The 17,520-nt window shown below is 46.7% G+C and overlaps 1 protein-coding gene across 8 annotated transcripts in view; it reads left to right on the top strand.

Moving 5' to 3' along the window:
• FNIP2 (folliculin interacting protein 2) overlaps positions 1 to 17,520 on the top strand; it is a 129,449-nt gene that overhangs the window by 83,832 nt on the left and 28,097 nt on the right. For all 8 annotated transcript variants that reach the window (XM_086346939.1, XM_086346940.1, XM_086346938.1 and 5 more), the window contains 5 exons: positions 4,445 to 4,574; positions 10,772 to 10,973; positions 11,245 to 11,333; positions 13,980 to 14,126; positions 14,242 to 14,411. In XM_086346939.1, coding sequence (XP_086203065.1) covers positions 4,445 to 4,574; positions 10,772 to 10,973; positions 11,245 to 11,333; positions 13,980 to 14,126; positions 14,242 to 14,411 — 738 coding nt within the window. The remainder of the gene's footprint in view (positions 1 to 4,444; positions 4,575 to 10,771; positions 10,974 to 11,244; positions 11,334 to 13,979; positions 14,127 to 14,241; positions 14,412 to 17,520) is intronic.

Here is a 17,520-nt window from a genome sequence, read left to right as displayed (position 1 = left end):
GAGAGCACATGACTCCATTTTGCAGCAGCATCAACCAGCCAAACTCACAGTTCTTCCCATTGGAGGAATCGTAGCAGCTTCTGAGTGTTTGAGTTTGCATTTCCTTTTCCAATGTTGAGTTTGCCCCTGTGGACTCACCACATTCTGGTTGTGTTTTGTAATTCCTTGGGGATTTTTGCTTGCTGCTGCTTTTCCCATGAAGAGTAAGCTCCCCTAGGGCAGAGACCCAGCTACTGAGTCACGCTGACTGCTCCATCCCCAGTAGCCTGAATCCTGCCTGACATATAGGAGATGTTCAGTGGATCCTTGAATGGTGGGGGGAACATGTTCCCCATATATACGAGGAGGAGTACATACAGATTTTTAAAAGAGACACACTCAGATGATCTAGTCATTTTCCTGGGGAACATCTGATAACGCCCTTTCCATGACTGGCTCTTGCTGGGTTTTAGGTTTAGTTGAGATGTACCATTTTCACAAGGGTGTTCTTGGACCACTGACTGGAGAATAAACCTTTGTCCTGGTTTCGTAAAGAAAATCATGTGAACTTAGCACTCTCTGTTATCATCTTGTTTATTTACTCCATGCATGCAGGCTTGTTAAGGACAGAGCTTGTTAAGAACTTTCTGTGCTGTAACTTTCTGCCTCAGGCCCAGGTAGTGCCAGGAACTTAGTAGGTGCTCCGTCAAAGTTGAGCAAATGGAATTAAGAGTTTCAGGGTATTGTCACTTTGAATCCAGATTTTGTCAGATTATCAATACAGTAAGCTCTCCAAATAGCAGACGTATTTCCAGATAAAGCTGAATCCTTATCTTGAAGAAAACAGGTCAAGAAGAGCCAGCAGTTGACATTTTTAAGCCTATAGATGTATTCTTTTTTCTTATCGCTAATTTCTGTAGGAATACATAGACACTTATTTAAGAGCCCTCCTCTGTCAGGGGGGTGGGGATGCAAGCATAAATTGTTTTCTTATTCATGTGCAAAACTCCAAAAATCTTTGCAGTCTGTGTGCATTAGCATTTGTGCTAATTATAAAAGTATTCTAAAAAGAAGAGCGATACTAAAAATATTAAGAAGTGTCAGACATAGCACTTTTAAAGCTGAAGCTGAGGCTGTGAATAATTTAACTGAAAGTCGCACGTTTTACAACCGAGGCACCAACTTGTGGAGCTGACAGGAAGCATGGTGTGGGCTGGGACCTACCCTATGGAACTCCTGTGCAGAAGCTCTTTGGTGTCCTGGAGATGCCAGGCCCACAGTGAAGTGAGTGAACTAGCCGGGGAAGCCCACTCTGCCCTGGGGATGGGGACAAGCGCCTCAGCAGCATCCAGGCTGCACTCCCTTGTAGACCATGGCCCAGCCCATAGCCACACGTACTAAATGGGGATTGAATCCATCCTTTTCTCATGAAAATGGCAATAGGCTACAAGGTAAAATGAGGCCTGTTCTTGTGTCTGAGAGTTGTCGCTGTATCATTTGCTAAAACGTATGATTGACTACGGGCTTCCCAGGTGGCATTAGTGGTAAAGACTCCGCCTGCCGATGCAGGAGACCCAGGAGATGCAGGTTTGATCCCTGGGTTGGAAAGATCCCCTGGAGGAGGGCATGGCAACTCACTCCAGTATTCTTGCCTGGAGAATCCCATGGACAGAGGAGCCTGGTGGGCTACAGTCCATGGGGTCGCACAGAGTCGGATATGACTGAAACAATGCAGCATGCACGCATGATTGACTACATACACTACAGTACTTTTGCATAAAAGTCCTCCTATGTGATATCAAAATGCATTTTTAAAATACTTATTTTATTTATTTGGCTGTGTTGGTAATTGTGGCACTCGAGATTTTTTTTTTTTTTTAAGTTGTGGCACATGGAATCATGAGTTGCAGCATGTGAACTCTTAGTTGTGGCCTGTAGAATCTAGTTCCCTGACCAGGGATTGAATCTGAGTCTTAGCCACTGGGCCACCAGGGAAGCCCCCAGAATATTTTTCAGGAAATGTTGGAGAACGCTCAGCCAGCCTTTAGCTTATGTTTTTATTACAATTATTATTCCGCATTCTATAGTACGGATAAAGGGAACATCCTCCTTGGTTTTTTTATTTTAATTTTTTGCTTTTCTTTTTCATGTCTCTATTACAAGTTCTCAGTTCGTTTCACAATTAACTATTCAGAAGTAATGACCTTTTAGTAGTACTCTGAAATGTCTTACCTGGCCCACCTTTTCTAAGAATTGTCGGAGAGTGAGTAGGTAACATTTACTGTATGGGCACTGGCTGAGTGTTTTACATGTATTGATTTGTTTAATCCTCACAGGAACTGTGTGAAATAGGTCAGTGGTTTTTAAAGCTTTCTTTTGTCTGCCACCCACACTAATGCATTTCACATCATGATCCAGTAACAAACATCTTTATATATGACAAACAAAAGTGTCATAAATTAGTGTTAACACTGCCCTCTATTTCCATTCATACTTCTCTTTTAAAATACCGGTTTTGATCTGCTAAATAATTTATAACCCACTAGCAGGTTGCAGCTCTCACGAAACATACTGAGGTGTGCTCCTTTACTGCTCCTGTTTTATGGATGAGAAAGCTGACAGGTTAAGTGAACCACCCACGTGTCCCAGACAGTGAGCCACAGAGCTGGGATTTGAAGGAGGGCCTGGGTCTTACTCCTCCTCTACTGAGCAGAAGAATCTTGCAGCTGTAGGACTTCCAGAGGGTTTCCCAGGTGGTACAGTCGTAAAGAACCTGCCTGCTAATGCAGGAGACGCAGGAGACTTGGGTTTGATTCTTGGGTCAGGAACATCCATGGAGGAGGGCATAGCAACCCACTCCAGTGTTCTTGCCTGGAGAATCCCGTGGACAGAGGAGCCTGATGGGCTACAGTCCATGGGGTCACAGAGAGTCAACACAACTGAGCACACAGCATGAGCATGACTTCCAGAAGACAGTGTCCTTAGCTCATCCCATCCTGCTTTTGTGACAGGGTAGGGACAAGTATTTATAATGCGAGTGCTGCATCTCAATGGTGTCCTCCACCTGCCAAGAAGAAGATGATGTGCTCAGCATAAGACCAGGCACCCTGAGATTTGGAAATAGGGGACGAGGATCTGGATCTTATAGGGGATTTTACGAACTTGGGAGTGGAGCAGACATGTCTAATTAGGATTTTTTTCATTAAGTAGTATTCTGTTACTTTGAGGAAGAACTCTATCTCCCTTCAAAATTCTCAACAGAATTACCTACTCACTGATACTTGAAATGGGGATTTGAATTTGGAGGTGTAAGTCCAGCCTCAAGGCTGAAACCAGGCCAGCCTCACCTGGCAGCACTTCAGTGCAGAGGTGCCATGCGTTCAGCAAACCTGTGTTAATTGTCCGTTGTGTCCCAGGCACATCCTGGATACAAGGGATCCACAGATGAATAAGCTCTACCTTCCCTGTGCATGCGAACTGGATCAGAAGAAGAGCGTCTCATGGATGCTTACAGCACCTCTGCTGTGGACAAGGAAGCCTAGATTGTTAGCTTCGCACCCTTGTGGCTGGGGGTTCTCTGGTCTTGCAGCCGTCAGCTCCATGCAGGGCCACCACGCGCTGCACAGCGCTTGGCACATTGCAGATGCTTGCCGGGCAGCCAGGCAACCCTTGCAGGATTTCAGAACTCACGCTGGGGACTCAGCGTATTTCCATCTGCCTGTGAAAGTAGAAATAAAAACATGATGGCTCACGTGGAGAAGCTGCCTTCCAGTGGTGTCCACGAGCATGGTATACTGCGCTTAGTGAAGTCAGTACCTGTGTCTGAAAACGTCGACTGGCTGCCTGTCACATTCCATCCCCTTCTCTACCTGACCCAGTAACTTGGGGAGGTAAAAGGAGAAAAAGTCTGCCTCCTCCAGCATTCCAACCCCACATGCACATATTCCTCTTTCACAGCAAGGGAGTGGCAGTGGGCCGGGCCTGGGGGCAAATGCTATGCATTTAGGGCTGGGGGTGCAGGAGAGGCAATGCTGTGTGGAGGAACTACCTTTCTGCCTGGATTTCACCTCTAAATAGAGTGAAGAAGCAGTCAAAAGAGGTTAATGTGTGTGAGTAAACGCTGTGTAGGGCATTGGTTACCCGGCAGCAATAGCAACAGTTCTGTGGAACACTGTATCAGAAATCTTCAGTGTGCACTCTGAGTGGATGAGTAATAATTGTTTGCATTTGTAAGTGAGGTCTGGTCATGGATGCAAGGCTCTGTCTGTGGCCCCTGTTCCTTTTGACTTGTTTCCCCTTTTATGGGATATTTTCTCACAGTACAGAAGTCCTAGGGAGGCCGGTCTCCCCCTGCTGGGTGTGGCCTGTAGAACCACAACAGTTAGGATCCTGGGCTTGTGCTTTTTGTGTAGGTTCATGCAGGCTCCTTGAGTTCAACTCTCACTTTCCAGTCTTCTTCTTGCAGCCTCCCTGAGCAGCCTTCTGATCACACCGTTCCCGTCTCCAAGCTCCTCCACTTCCTCGTCCAGCAGCTACCAGCGCCGCTGGCTTCGGAGCCAGACCACAAGCTTGGAAAATGGCATCATCCCCAGGAGGTAAGCTGGGTCCCCCTTGCTGCAAGGGGCACCCAGGTGGGCAGCTAGGGGGTGCCCGTAGACACCGCGTTCACCTGCCATCCCTGGGAAAGTGTGGAAGCTTTCCACTCAGCTTCGGCTCAGCCTGGAAGTTTACAAGTTGAGGGTCCAGGAAAGACACTGGGAATATCTGGGTAGATCTGTGTTGATTTAAAGTGAGTACATTCTCTGTTTGTACTGGCTCCCCTCCGGGAGTAGCTTGTGTAAGTGAGAAGGCTGGAATAAATCTTGGCTTATGGTGACATAGTATGGTCTTTGAAAATATATGAACCCAAGAATGGTAACATACACTTTTTTTTTTTTTTTTTGGTAAAACTTAAATTCTTAAACAGTCATGAGTTTGATTATGAATAGAGATGGTACCAAGATATCCTTTGCCTTTATTTCAGTTGGTTTCAGATCTAAAGTTTAGTTACATTGCAAAATGTACGTTTTTGACTTATGATGATGTTACATCAATAGCTTCCAATCTCTTCTTCATAAAACCCACAACTTAAAAGGGAATGAAGATGGTTGTCCCTATAAAATCCAGACGACAGTCGGTTGACTTAGTAAGTTGAGTTGTGAGTAGCATGTATAGGGTTTGTGAGGGAGTGAAGAGTCAGCTGCACAACTGCATTTCAGAAGTTCGTGAAATCGCACAGGTAAATAATGGTATAAAGAAGATAAATGCTTAGAGAGGGTAGAGTGTTTGGAGCTTGGGAGAGAGAGGCAGCATTCTGGAGGTCCTGGGGCTTGGGGAACCTTCATGGAAGTGGTCCTGAAAGAACCAGAAATGGGGGGCTGAGACATGTAGAGGGCGTCAGGCTGCCGGCACCCTCTTCTCCCAAAATTAACATCACGTGTTAATGTTTCTTTTTAAAAAATTATGCTCCAGGCATTTTGAGAACAACCTATAAAATGAGTGTAAGGCTTTTCCATTAAAAGTATTTTACTTTCAGGACTTCCCTGATGGTTCAGCAGTTAAGATTGCTCACTCCCAATGCAAGGGACCTGGGTTCAATCCCTGGTCAGGGAACTAGATCCTACATGCTGCAACTAAGTCTCAGCACAGCCAAATAAATAAATATATTAAAAATATTTTACTTTCAAAATATAATAGGAATAATAGTGATCCATGACTATTAACATAAACTTATAAATTGCAAAAAAAAGTTTGGATGCAGTCATTTTATATAATCAGTAGTAATACTTCATATGATATCTTGACTCATAAGATTTTTCTGGCTCACTTTTCTGCAGATTCATTTGTTTAGGTCATCAGAATTTGTATGTCAGTTGGCATAATTGAAAGCGGTGTTAGCTGCTCCTTTCAAATGCCAAGATGGCAGATAATTTTTGATAATTTTTTTATTTTGGGAAAGCTCATTTTGTTTATTGTAACAGTTACTGGAATTGTATAGATCATAACAACATTGAGATAAACTTTTAATAAACTTTAAAAATATAAATTTTAGTATGTCTAGATAAGATTATTCTTATGGAGAAGTTTTGCTAAAGATGTTATTCTTCACACATATCCATTTTGTATGTCTGAATTCAGTTTTAAATGTAAATTTATACAAGATTATTTTAATGTTTCCTCTGCCAATTCCTGCAACTTATGGAGGTCTTACAAGAAATTAGAAGTGTCTTTGTGCATTGCATGTAATTCAGAATGCCTGTTTATGCATTCTATACTATGTTGTCAATTATATGGAAAATTAATTTTAAAATAGGCTTCCTTATTAATAATTTCATCATCTAAAGCTTCATCTAGAAACTAATGGGTATTTTCTATCCAGTGAAACAAGCTCTACACTTGATTTCTATTTCTGTGCTTGTATTTGCTTGGCAGTGTTGCTGCAGTTTTCAAAATGAGAGATTAAAAACTCTTTGAAGAACTCTAGTAACTCCCTGATGTATTAATACTTTACTGCATTGTCCACTGTAGGCTCTTCTTTGTGATAATTTACTGCCCTGGGGCTCAAGACAAAGAGCTGAGTATTTTTGTAGACCCCACAAGGGCGGGCTCTGATGATAGACAGACAAGCTGCCTCCACTATGTCTCGCCCAAGCCCTTTCCCTCTCCCACAGCCATGACCTCTGCTGCCACCACCTGGGATCTGCTGGCCCAGGTCCCAGCCTTGCCACCTGGGGCCTCGTGGCACCTGGGTTCTGGCGTGTGGGTATGTGCCTGCCCCCAGGCTGACTGCCCAGCGTCCAAGTTCCCCGTGTGCTCAGCTGCCTGGCATCTGTGTGCGTGCCCGTGTGCATGCGTCATCACCCCATCAGACTTCACTTAGAGAGCACAAGTTAAAGGTGACCCAGTTAGGGATCAAGATCGTACCCACTGAATATTACCTCAAGCTTCTTCTGAGAGCAGCCCTGCGAGGGGGCACAGCCTGGGCTGGCCCTGGGCTTGTCCTGTCTGACACCCAGGATGGAAGGGCTGCAGGGACTCAGCACCTATCACTGCCTGTGAAGATCCTTCAGTTACAGGGGTGTCGCCCATCTCCGTTGTGGCAGCACCCTTGTGGGAGTGGGGATTAGTCTCTGACTCTGGACCAGAGAACAGTGGATGCCAGAGATGTGATTGCTTCTGCTCTGAGGGAAAAGTCACAGCAAAGACTTCATTCCAGAGAGAGTTCAGGGTGGCCAGGGAGGATCTTCACAGTCCATAGTGTTGGTTGCTCGTGGACACCCACACGTTGGGGCCCTGCCATCCCACCCAGGGAGCTTTGGTGCCTGGAGACAGGGCAGACAGAGTCGGGGGCAGTTTACCAGCTGATGCAGAGGGGTGTGGGAGAGAGGCTGCAGAGATTTCCCTGCTTAGTGGGGCTGTTGAAACCCTGAAGAAGCAGCTGTAATGTGCCAGAAAGGCTGCTGACTTGAATTATAAAACGAGTAACCAGAGTTGCTGATGAGATGTTCTTTGACCTATAGAAATGGTGATTTCATATATTCCAGTGTAATCCACAGATTCAGTGTAAGTTCAGATGACATAAGCAGTTAGGCTAAGCAGTCCTGAGATCAGCTACAGGTCACTGAGATGTACTTAAATAGTAGAGTTTTGGCTTCATTTAGGTTCTTGAAGTATTCATAACGTATGTAAATGCTGTTCATAAGTGTCAACAAAGTTCTATTTGGTTTTTTTAATAAGAAAAATTCAGTGTGTAGCTTGGCCTTCCCTTGACTTGAAGGCCTGTCAGCTGTGTGATTGCTCCCCTCCCCTCCCCTCAGTGCTTCAGCTGGGTGACCCCAGCAGATGGATCAGACATGGGGCCAGAGCCCTGGGCATTCCCAGTGTCCAAGCAGTGAGCCAGGGCCAGCAGACAGGAGCCCTGGGCTCTAATTGCAGTGTGGTCACTGAAAACCTTTCTGTTCTGAAGCAAGTCAGTTACTCTGCCTCAGTTTCCATGTTTGCAAAATGGACTGTGTATCTCACCTAGTGCCCTGACGGTAAAGCTATGGTAAAGTATTTGTGTGCATAGTTAAATGTTGAAAAACACTTTGAAGCATGCTGTCATGTAGGTTGATCTTAAAAGCATATTTACAGTAATACTCAGCCATAAAAAGAAAGGAATGTGAGTTAGTTGTAGTGAGGTGGATGAACCAAGAGCCTGTTATACAGAGTGAAGCAAGTCAGAAAGAGAAAAACAAATATCATAAATATCATATATTAATGCGTACATATGGAATCTAGAAAAATAGTACTGATGAACCTGTTTATAGGGAAGAAATGGAGATGCAGAGGCAGAGAACAGACTTGTGAGCGTAGCAGGGGAAGGAGCGGGTAGGACAAGCTGAGAAAGCAGCACGTGTGAAATAGCTAGTGGAGAGCTGCTGTGTAATGTGACGCAGGGAGCTTAGCCTTGCACTCTGTGCTTACCTACAGGGCTGGGATAGAGAGGGAGGGAGTCTCAAGAGGGAGGGGATATGTATATCATTATGACTGATTCGAGTCGTCGTATGGCAGAAACCAACACAACATTGTAAAGCAATTTTCCTCCAATTAAAAAAAAATGATCCCAAGCTTAAAAAAAGTATATTTGTAAATACCACATGGCCTGATTTATTCCCGTTTGCGTGGCCAATCCAAGACTACTACAGACTGAAGGAAACTCAGCTGCTTTAGAGTTCAGGGGAGCAAGTGAGAGCCAACACGCTGTTAGAGCTGCGGGTGATTCTCAGAAATTCAGCAGGTGGCACCGTCTGCTGTGCTGACTGGAGTTGGTTACTGTTTTCAGGGTGGAACTAGAGCTGACTCAGACATCTGAAGAGAGCTCGATGGTCACTGCAATTTGATTATTAGAGACCACATTGACCAAGACATGCAGACTGATGTAGGCATTCTTACTTTTGCAAAAAGGAGGGAAGTAGGAGATGACAAAGAAGAAAGGGTTGCAAGAAAGGATTGGTGTAACATAAGCTCAGAATTTCCTCTACAGAATACAAATAAACTGGTGCAGAGAATCAAAGTTATTGGACAGGTACTGTGGAAAAAAAGAGGGAGCATTGTATGAAATTAAGTAAAATCGTAAGAGCGCCTTGACAGTTTCTTTCTGCCAAGCAAATAATTAGGATCTAGGGGTTTCTCAGAGAAAGCAGTTGCTGGTTTATTTCAATGCCTAACATTTACAAGAGCACTGGGAGACCGTGTCCTTCCCCTGGCGTGTCTGTGAGTGAAGTCTTTTACTGATGTATCAGCCACATCAGTGACATGGTCCTCTGAGGTCTGAACACGATGCCTGTCTCCTTTCCTTTTTTATCTCATTTTAAAAGAGATAGCTTTCTTGACCATAAAACTTCTGATGTGTGTATGTTTTTAAAATGTGGGTATGTTCGAAATCTCCTGTGAGTGGAGCACTAAATAACAAGTTAAAGACCGGGAATGAGGCTGCCTGCCTTGAGTTCTGCCAGCAGACGTGGCCATCGGGGTGTAGTTTGTAGTAAGGGACGTGAAGGAGGCAGCGTCCTCCTGTGCTTAGCAATAGACGAAGCTGAACACTAGGGTCAATGAGAAAGATTTACTGCAAAACCTACCTTGTGCCATGCTAGGCTCTTTCATTTTCAGTGTGATGTCACTTGCTTCGGGACTTCCTAAAGGTGGCGCTAGTGGTAAAGAACCCGCCTGCCAGTGCAGGAGACATAGATGTGGGTTCTATCCCTGGGTCAGGAAGATCCCCTGGAGCAGGAAGATCCCCTGGAGCAGCGCATAGCTACCCACTGCAGTATTCTCACCTGGAGAATCCCATGGACAGAGGAGCCTGGTGGGCTACAGTCCATAGCTTCGCAAAGAGTTGTACATAACTGAAGCAACTTAGCATGAATGCACATCCTTTGCTTTGGTGTTTTTTTTTTTAATAGAAAAAAAAACAAAATAGTTTTAAAAATCTTTCACTCTTGCTGTTAGCAGCTACATGGTCATATGCTGGTTTTTCAGAATAAAGGAGAGACCTGGATTGGCTGTATTTGTGAGGTTCATCACTTACAACAAATTGAATACGTATTCAGTTTGTTGGCTTCGTGCTTCTCTCATCCTAGAAGCAGAGTCTTTGCACAGAACGTTAAGTTGGTCCAGGTGCTGACTATAGTAGAAAAGAGGGGGCTCTTTCTTCTTGGAGGGTTTCCCGGAGAATGTTCAAGGTCACGTGGCTTAGTCTCAGCATTTAGAGGAGTAACTTCATCTACTAGTTTTAGTAACCTTGGGAAGGCAAGCCTTGGCTGCTAGTAAATGTCCAAACGCGATGTCCTGGTCACACAGTGGACTGCAGCAGACCTTCCCTTTCAGAGAGTCTCATCTACCGGCATCTATCAGCTAAAACTGAGAGCCTGTGTTTTGAGCCAGCAGATGTTTCACACCCCTTCCAAAATACCACCAGTCTGATGTAACACAGTTCAAGGGAAAAGGACTAAGTGTCTAATAAGAGGGCACTTAAAATTACTTTCAGTTCTCACTGAAGTTTCTTTTCATGTTAGGATAACACTGAGTATCAAGTAGAGGTTTTCATTTTCACAATAGAATCTGATGGAGGAGGACGGCTTAGCAGGGGATGTGCTCTGAGTGAGGACCACATGCCCTGGTAGGCTGTCAGGGTGTCACCCTGGCTTCATGGCTCATTTTCACTGTGGTCCACTGACGGCAGGGTGACCCCTCAAACCCCTTCTCCTTCCAGGTCAATGGATGAGACGTTCAGCTTGGCCGAAGAAACCTGCAGTTCCAACCCGGCCATAGTCCGGAGGAAGAAGATTGCCATAAGCATCATCTTTTCACTGTGCGAGAAGGAAGAGGCACAGAGGAATTTCCAGGACTTCTTTTTTTCTCATTTCCCCCTGTTTGAATCTCACATGAACAGGCTGAAGAGTGCCATTGAAAAGGTACTGAAAGTACAGTACGTGGCCCCACAGGGCTGTAAGGGCGGCGGGCTCTCTCTATTGGATCGCTTTCCCGGGGCACGTGGATTGGCGGCAGCAGTGGTAGACAGATCCATAGGCACACTGATGCCAGTCAGCAGGTGCTCACTGCTTTGGGAAAGGGAATTACTGCCTCCCATGTGGGCTGTAACCTTGTCTCATGAATAAAGCCTGGTAGATGATTGTGAAGGAGTGTCGTCTCAGCATAAAGTGGCTTCTTTTCTCTCCACCGAAGGCCATGATTTCCTGCAGGAAGATAGCAGAGTCGAGTCTCCGCGTCCAGTTCTATGTCAGCCGCCTAATGGAAGCTCTGGGGGAGTTCAGGTAAGTTGACGGCGTTTGGCAAACCCAGCAAGGGACATTGTGGAGCAGCAACCTTGAACCTCCACATACGTGGAGACCATGACTCGGAATTCAGAGTTGGGGGCAAATTCCAACTAGGGGGCTGGCAGTTATTGGTTATTTTAGCCGCTCCTTCCTTGGAAGCTAAGGCCCAAAGGAGCAAAAAGTTTAAGTCACCAGCACCAAGTTATCCTCATGACTGCCTGAAGGACAGTCTTTGATCTGATTGTCTCTATCAGAATGAATGGAGAAAATTGATGTTTGTATGTCTTGTGTCATCTCACAAAAACCCTCAGAGTAAGCACTCTTGGCCCATTTTACAGATGCAGAAACTTGAAGCCCAGGTGTTCTTCCAGAGCGCAGGTGGGGAGAGTGTGTGTGTCAGGGACATCACACTCCAGTTTGTCAGGACCGTCCTGTGCACACCTGGTGTCCTCCCCGTGAGGGTCCTCCTCGGGACATAAATCACATGGTCACCCTAGTGTATCTTTACTCTGAGTTCCTGATTGATGACCTTTGTATCCTGGAGACCAGTTTTCTAGAGGTCTTGCCCCTTGTGTCAGGCAGAAAGGCGGTCTGCTCTGAGGGCAGGTGGGATTCACGATCACCAGGCTGAGCAGGGTTGTTGCAGCACTCCTTAGAGCCCGCTTCTTGGGCGGGGAGTGGAAGTCCCCTCTGAAACAGTCACGAGCTAATGAATGAATCTAACTGTTCCTCTCTAGCTGCATAACAAAAATGTTTACAATTCTTAGAACATTAGAAGGTTTTTGTGATGATTAAGGTAAAGGCTGGTGAACTCAGATGCTGCTTGAAGCAAAGTCTCCATCCAGTCTTTGCTGAGCCCTGAGTTATGTGTAAAATACTCCAGTAACACATGACTCATTATCTGGGGTTGCTCAGACTAAGTCAGATGTTTAAGGAATATGTGCAGCTGTGTATTTCGGTGGCAGTGTGGTGACTAGTGAACCTGCAGTGTAGGCGCCCTGGGGCTGCTGTGGCAGACTCCAGGCTGGCTTGTGCTAGAGCGTCTGCACACCTGTTTAACGAGAGGTCCAGATCTTAAAGTGCAGGATCAGAGGCCTCACTGTGGATGTATGGGTCTTGTTCTTACTTTAGCAAACCGCTGCTCAGAAACGATGACAGTATGGTGTGTTAGTGCTTGGAGGCCTTGGTTTCAGTAAGTGAACCCCAGGTCCATGTGGCTGTAACTTGTCCCTCCTGCCTGCTCAGAGATGCTCTGCTTTGTGCCAAGGCAGGATCCTGTGTGTCCCAGCTCCTTGATGCACATGACCCCAAACTGAGGTCAGAATATGCCTCGTGTATATTCACCAGGGAGAGGGGATGTGTCCTAACCTCAGAGGCAGAAAGGTGGTCTGCTCTGGGGGACACATGGGATTCATGGTCAACAGGCTGAGCAGGGCTGTTGCAGTGCTTCTTAAAGCCAGTTTCTCAGTGGGGAATGGAAGCCTAGGCTAAGTCGGTGTGCTCCCTGGAAAGACCCCTGTGGGCCACATGGGCTGGAGCAGAGCCCGCGGCACCAGGCGTCCTCATCGGAGTGTATGTCTGCTGCGAGGAACCTAGCTCCGCTACACCTCGGTTTCTTAATCTGTAAAATGATATGACTAGACTAATCAGTTTCCTAACAGCATACTGTCCTAAGAATTTGATTCTGTTAGTCCGTGTAACAATCTAGTAAATAATATAGTGAAGAAGAGACATGTAGCTTTTTCATGTGAAGTGAATAAAGTGCTTTGGTTCAGAGAAGGAAGGTGCTGACGAGAAATTGGGAGAGTTGAGTTGCCTCTGGTCACATTTTCAGTCTAACATATTTGATTTTTCTTCCATATATTTTTTTCCTGTAAAAATTGCCCTAGATTCTGACACAAGGCATCTTAAAGGATATTTTACATCAGTGTTCAGTATACGTTTCCTGAAAAGGGGTCTCTGCTGCAGCTGCTCAGCTTTTCCGTTGTGCAAATGTACCGAAAGATAATAGGGAAATGATGCACATGGCCGTGTGCCAATAAAGCTTTATTTATAATAAAGGTCAGATTTGACCTGTACATTGTGTCCTTGTTTACCAACCCCTGTTTCATATTACTTTATTTGTAGTTTTCTGTTTAAAACATTTTATTATTGGAGTATAATTGCCTTACAAAGTTGTGTTAGTTTCAGCTGTACAACAGCGTGATTCAGCCATTAGTATGCGTATATGTCCCCTCCTTCTTGAGCTCCCCTCCCGCACCCCAATCCCACCCCTCTAGGTCATCGCAGAGCCCCGAGCTGAGCTCCCTGTGCTATACAGCAGCTTCCCACTAGCTGTCTGTTTTACAGACAGTAATGTATATATGACAGTGCTACTTTCCCAATTCACCCCCAATCTCCTTCCCACACTGCGTCCACAAGTCAGTTCTCTTTGTCTGTGTCTCTATTCCTGCCCTGCACCTGCCCCTGTGTTATATTCTGCTTTGAATGCCTTAGGGGCTCCATAGATCCAGATGACTGTTTTCTTCTGGGTTCCTTTATGCAAAGGTCATCCACCACGACACCTGTAACAGTTCCCTGCTTCCCTTCTCTTCTGTAGAGGGACGACCTGTGACAGTTCCCTGCTCCCCTTCTCTTCTGTAGAGGGACGATCTGGAGCCTGTACTCCGTGCCCAGGATCGCCGAGCCCGTATGGCTGGCCATGATGTCCAGCACCCTGGAGAGGACCCAGCTGTGCCAGCGCTTCCTCAAGGAGTTTACACTCCTGATAGAGCAGATCAACAAGAACCAGTAAGGACGGCCCACTGGGGCCTTGCACGGCAGTTCCTCGCCCGTGTACGTGCTGTGGGTGACTGCCTCTTCCTGCGTTGACTCACTTGGTTATGTTTTCTCCCGTTTCTCCAAGGTTTTTTGCTGCCCTGCTGACTGCAGTCCTAACCTACCACCTGGCCTGGGTACCCACCGTCATGCCCGTTGATCACCCACCCATCAAAGCCTTCTCCGAGAAACGCACCTCTCAGCTGGTCAACATGCTGGCCAAGACACACCCGTACAATCCTCTCTGGGCACAGCTCGGTCAGTACCTGATGTGACCATTCAGAGGCCGCTTGGGGTGGAACTGAAGAAACAGCAACGTTTTTGGTTGATATTAGCCATCCTACCCAGCGATTCCCAGGTGTCACTGGGCTGGCAGGGAACAGGAGACTGGCCCACAGATTCTTCCTGTAAAGCAGGACCCTCACCCCACCAGAGCCTCATTCTGGTCTTTAAAGCCATGCAGGCCCTCTGGGTCCTCCCACATGGCAGCCACGGCTCCTCCTCTGGTGGGCTTCCTTAATGTTGGCACCACTGACACTTGGACCAGAAAATTTTTTGTTGGTTGTAGGGAGAGGGGCTGTCCGTGCCTGGTCAGACTTTTTTTTTTGGTAATATTTATTTGGCTGTGCCAGGTCTTAGTTGTAGTGTGTGGAATCTAGTTTCCTAACCAGAGATGGAACCCAGGCCCCCTGCATTGGGAGCACAGAGTTTTAGCCACTGGACCACCAGGGAAATCCCTGGTCGGATGTTTAGCAGCATCACTGGCCTCTGTTCACCAGCTGCCAGTGGAAACCCCTCTTCCAAAGTTGTGATGGTGAAAAATGTCACCAGACATTGCTGAGTGTCCCATAGTGGGCAGGACACCCCCTGGTTGAGGCCCACTGCCCTAGAGAGGGTGGACTGGATAGGAGGAAAGTCAGAAAAAAGCAAGTAAGCACACGCTGTGATTCCATTACCTTTTAAGTTTGAGCTGAGGGCAGAGACCTTGTCTTTCTGTCCACCGCCCCCTGGGCTACTTCTCTGAGCTTCGCGCTCAGGCCTGGCACAGGGACCTGGCATGCCACGTGGCGGCTGGCGGAGCATGGGCTTGTGAGACCAGGGCTCAGGGTGGGAGAGGTGGGTGCCAGAGCCTCTCACCAGCAGAGCCTGCAGTGACCAGTCAGGGTTGCATACCTGCTCTGTCCCACGACCCCGTCCGTCGGCTGGACCCAGGGCTGGGATGCCAGGCAGCTCACTTTTGGGACGCCTGCTGCCTGTGGAGGAGGCAGGTTATATTGAGAATGTCCTGAGCACTCCTTTGGTGGGGTGGGCAGAAGCCAGCCCAGAAAGAGAGAGAGAGTGTGCAGTGTGGAGGGTGAGGGCCAGGGCCAGATGGCTGGACTAAAACCCTGCCTCCTGGGCAAGCAGCCTAACCTCCGTGCCTCTACTTCTCCGTCTGTGCTATGGGATGTGATGACTCACGGCTGCTGTGGGAACTCCACTGCTTATCTGTAAGTGGCCTTATTGTCCATTCTGCTGCTGCAGCTGTTAACATAGCAGGGGCCCCAGGAGATAGAGGAGTGAGTAGAGGGGGTTTTCAAGGAAGACACACTTGTTGTTCAGTCGCTAAGTCATGTCTGACTCTTTGTGACCCCATGGACTGCACACCAGACTTCCCTTGTCCTTCACTATCTCCTGGAGTTTGCTGATTCACGTCAGTTGAATCGGTGATGCCATCCAACCATCTCATCCTCTGTCATCCCCTTCTCTTGCCCTCAATCTTTCTCAGCATCAGAGTCTTTTCTAGTGAGCTGGCTCTTTGCATCAGGTGGCCAAAGTATTGGAGCTTCAGCTTCAGCATCAGTCCTTCCAATGAATAATCAGGGTTGATTTCCTTTAGGATGGACTGCTTTGATCTCTTTGCAGTCTAAAGGACTCTCAAGTCTTCTCTAGCACCACAGCTCAAAAGCATCAGTTCTTCGGTGCACAGTTAGAAGGGCAGCATTTTCCAGAAAAGAACTGCAGACAGGGGACAGGCACAGCAGACTTGGGAAAGAGCATATTCTAATAGTAATGAAATGAAAGCTGTCACTGTGAGCCACACTATTTCAGGTGCTTTCTGTGCATACTAATTAATTAGAGTCTCGTTCTCAATCTGTTGCTGCATCCTCACTATATTACAGATAATAAAGCTGTCTTTCTCTGTGCCCTGGGTCACGAAGTGTGTGAGGAGGAAGGAGGGTGTGTTTCCCACGTTAGGGGGATCCTAGGTGCAGATGAGTTAACTGAAGGATTTACAGGTGTCCTGAAGGGGTTTGCTACAGCCCATCAGCACAGAGGAAGGAGCCGGGAGCCCAACTCCTGGGTCGTTGGGTTCTTTCCAGGGAGGGCCAGGCACTGCCGTTCTGGTTGTGGACAACAGACTTGAAGAAAAACTTATTCAGCAGTGACAGAAGGGGGCCAGATGTTTAGAAAACATGGTGTTTCTTGGTGCCCAGTCACCTATTTTAAAGGAACATGAATTGAGTGGTATACATTTAACTAGATAAGTATATTTCTACTTAGCTGTGCTTGCCATGTGAAGTTTAACTAATTGATATCAGTTCCATGTGTTTGGTATAACTAGGCAGAGTCCCTTCCTCTGGGCCCAAAATCCTCTTTCAAAGGAGAGCATATGTTCTCAGAAGTACCCCCCAGCATCCCAACAATCCAGCAGGGCCCGCTGTGGACAGACTGAGGACGGGGTGCAGCCTGGGGTACAGTCACAGGGGAGAGCTTTGTGAAGCCAAGGGTTAAGTGATGGTTGGGTTTCCAGTATTACAGAACATTGAGGACTGTAATATTTTGACAGGGAGACACTTATTTCCAATGATTGTTATTATTATTTTTATTATTAAACATTCACCAAGTCACAGCAAACAGGAACATATAAATGCCCAGGAATATGCCTGGTGCTAATGTACTTGTAATAGTTCCTCAGTCAAAGAGAAGGTCTGTCTTGAATGATTTCAAGGCCCGTTTGAGAGTTTGCCGGGACGGGCCCTACTGCCACCTAGCTCCGCCCGTGTTCCCGCTCATCTTCTTGATGAATACTGGGGCCGAGTTAACAGTAGTGTCGTGTGAATCCCTGACACGGCCGTGACACTCCCCAGCCACAGCAGACGTGATCACAGGAAGTAGCAGTAACATGCTCTTAGTCAAGAAAGTTTTCTCAAACAAAAGTGCTTGTCCGGAGAGCAGCTACAGTTCTAAGTTATTTTCAATTCTTGCATGGTTTCTCAGTCAGGTGCAAAGCTTCCGAGGTAAAGTTCTACTAGTTTGTAACTTAGTCCTTTTATAGAGGGGATCGTGTGGCTACACTTCTGCCTTGCCCGTTACCTGTTCTCGG

The sequence above is a fragment of the Bos grunniens genome, chromosome 17, assembly GCF_055505025.1.
Source record: "Bos grunniens cultivar Pamir isolate PY7600 chromosome 17, Bosgru_T2T1.0, whole genome shotgun sequence".
NCBI lineage: Eukaryota > Metazoa > Chordata > Mammalia > Artiodactyla > Bovidae > Bos > Bos grunniens.
Note: the sequence above shows the minus strand (reverse complement) of the source record. Positions and strands in the feature narration are given on the sequence as shown.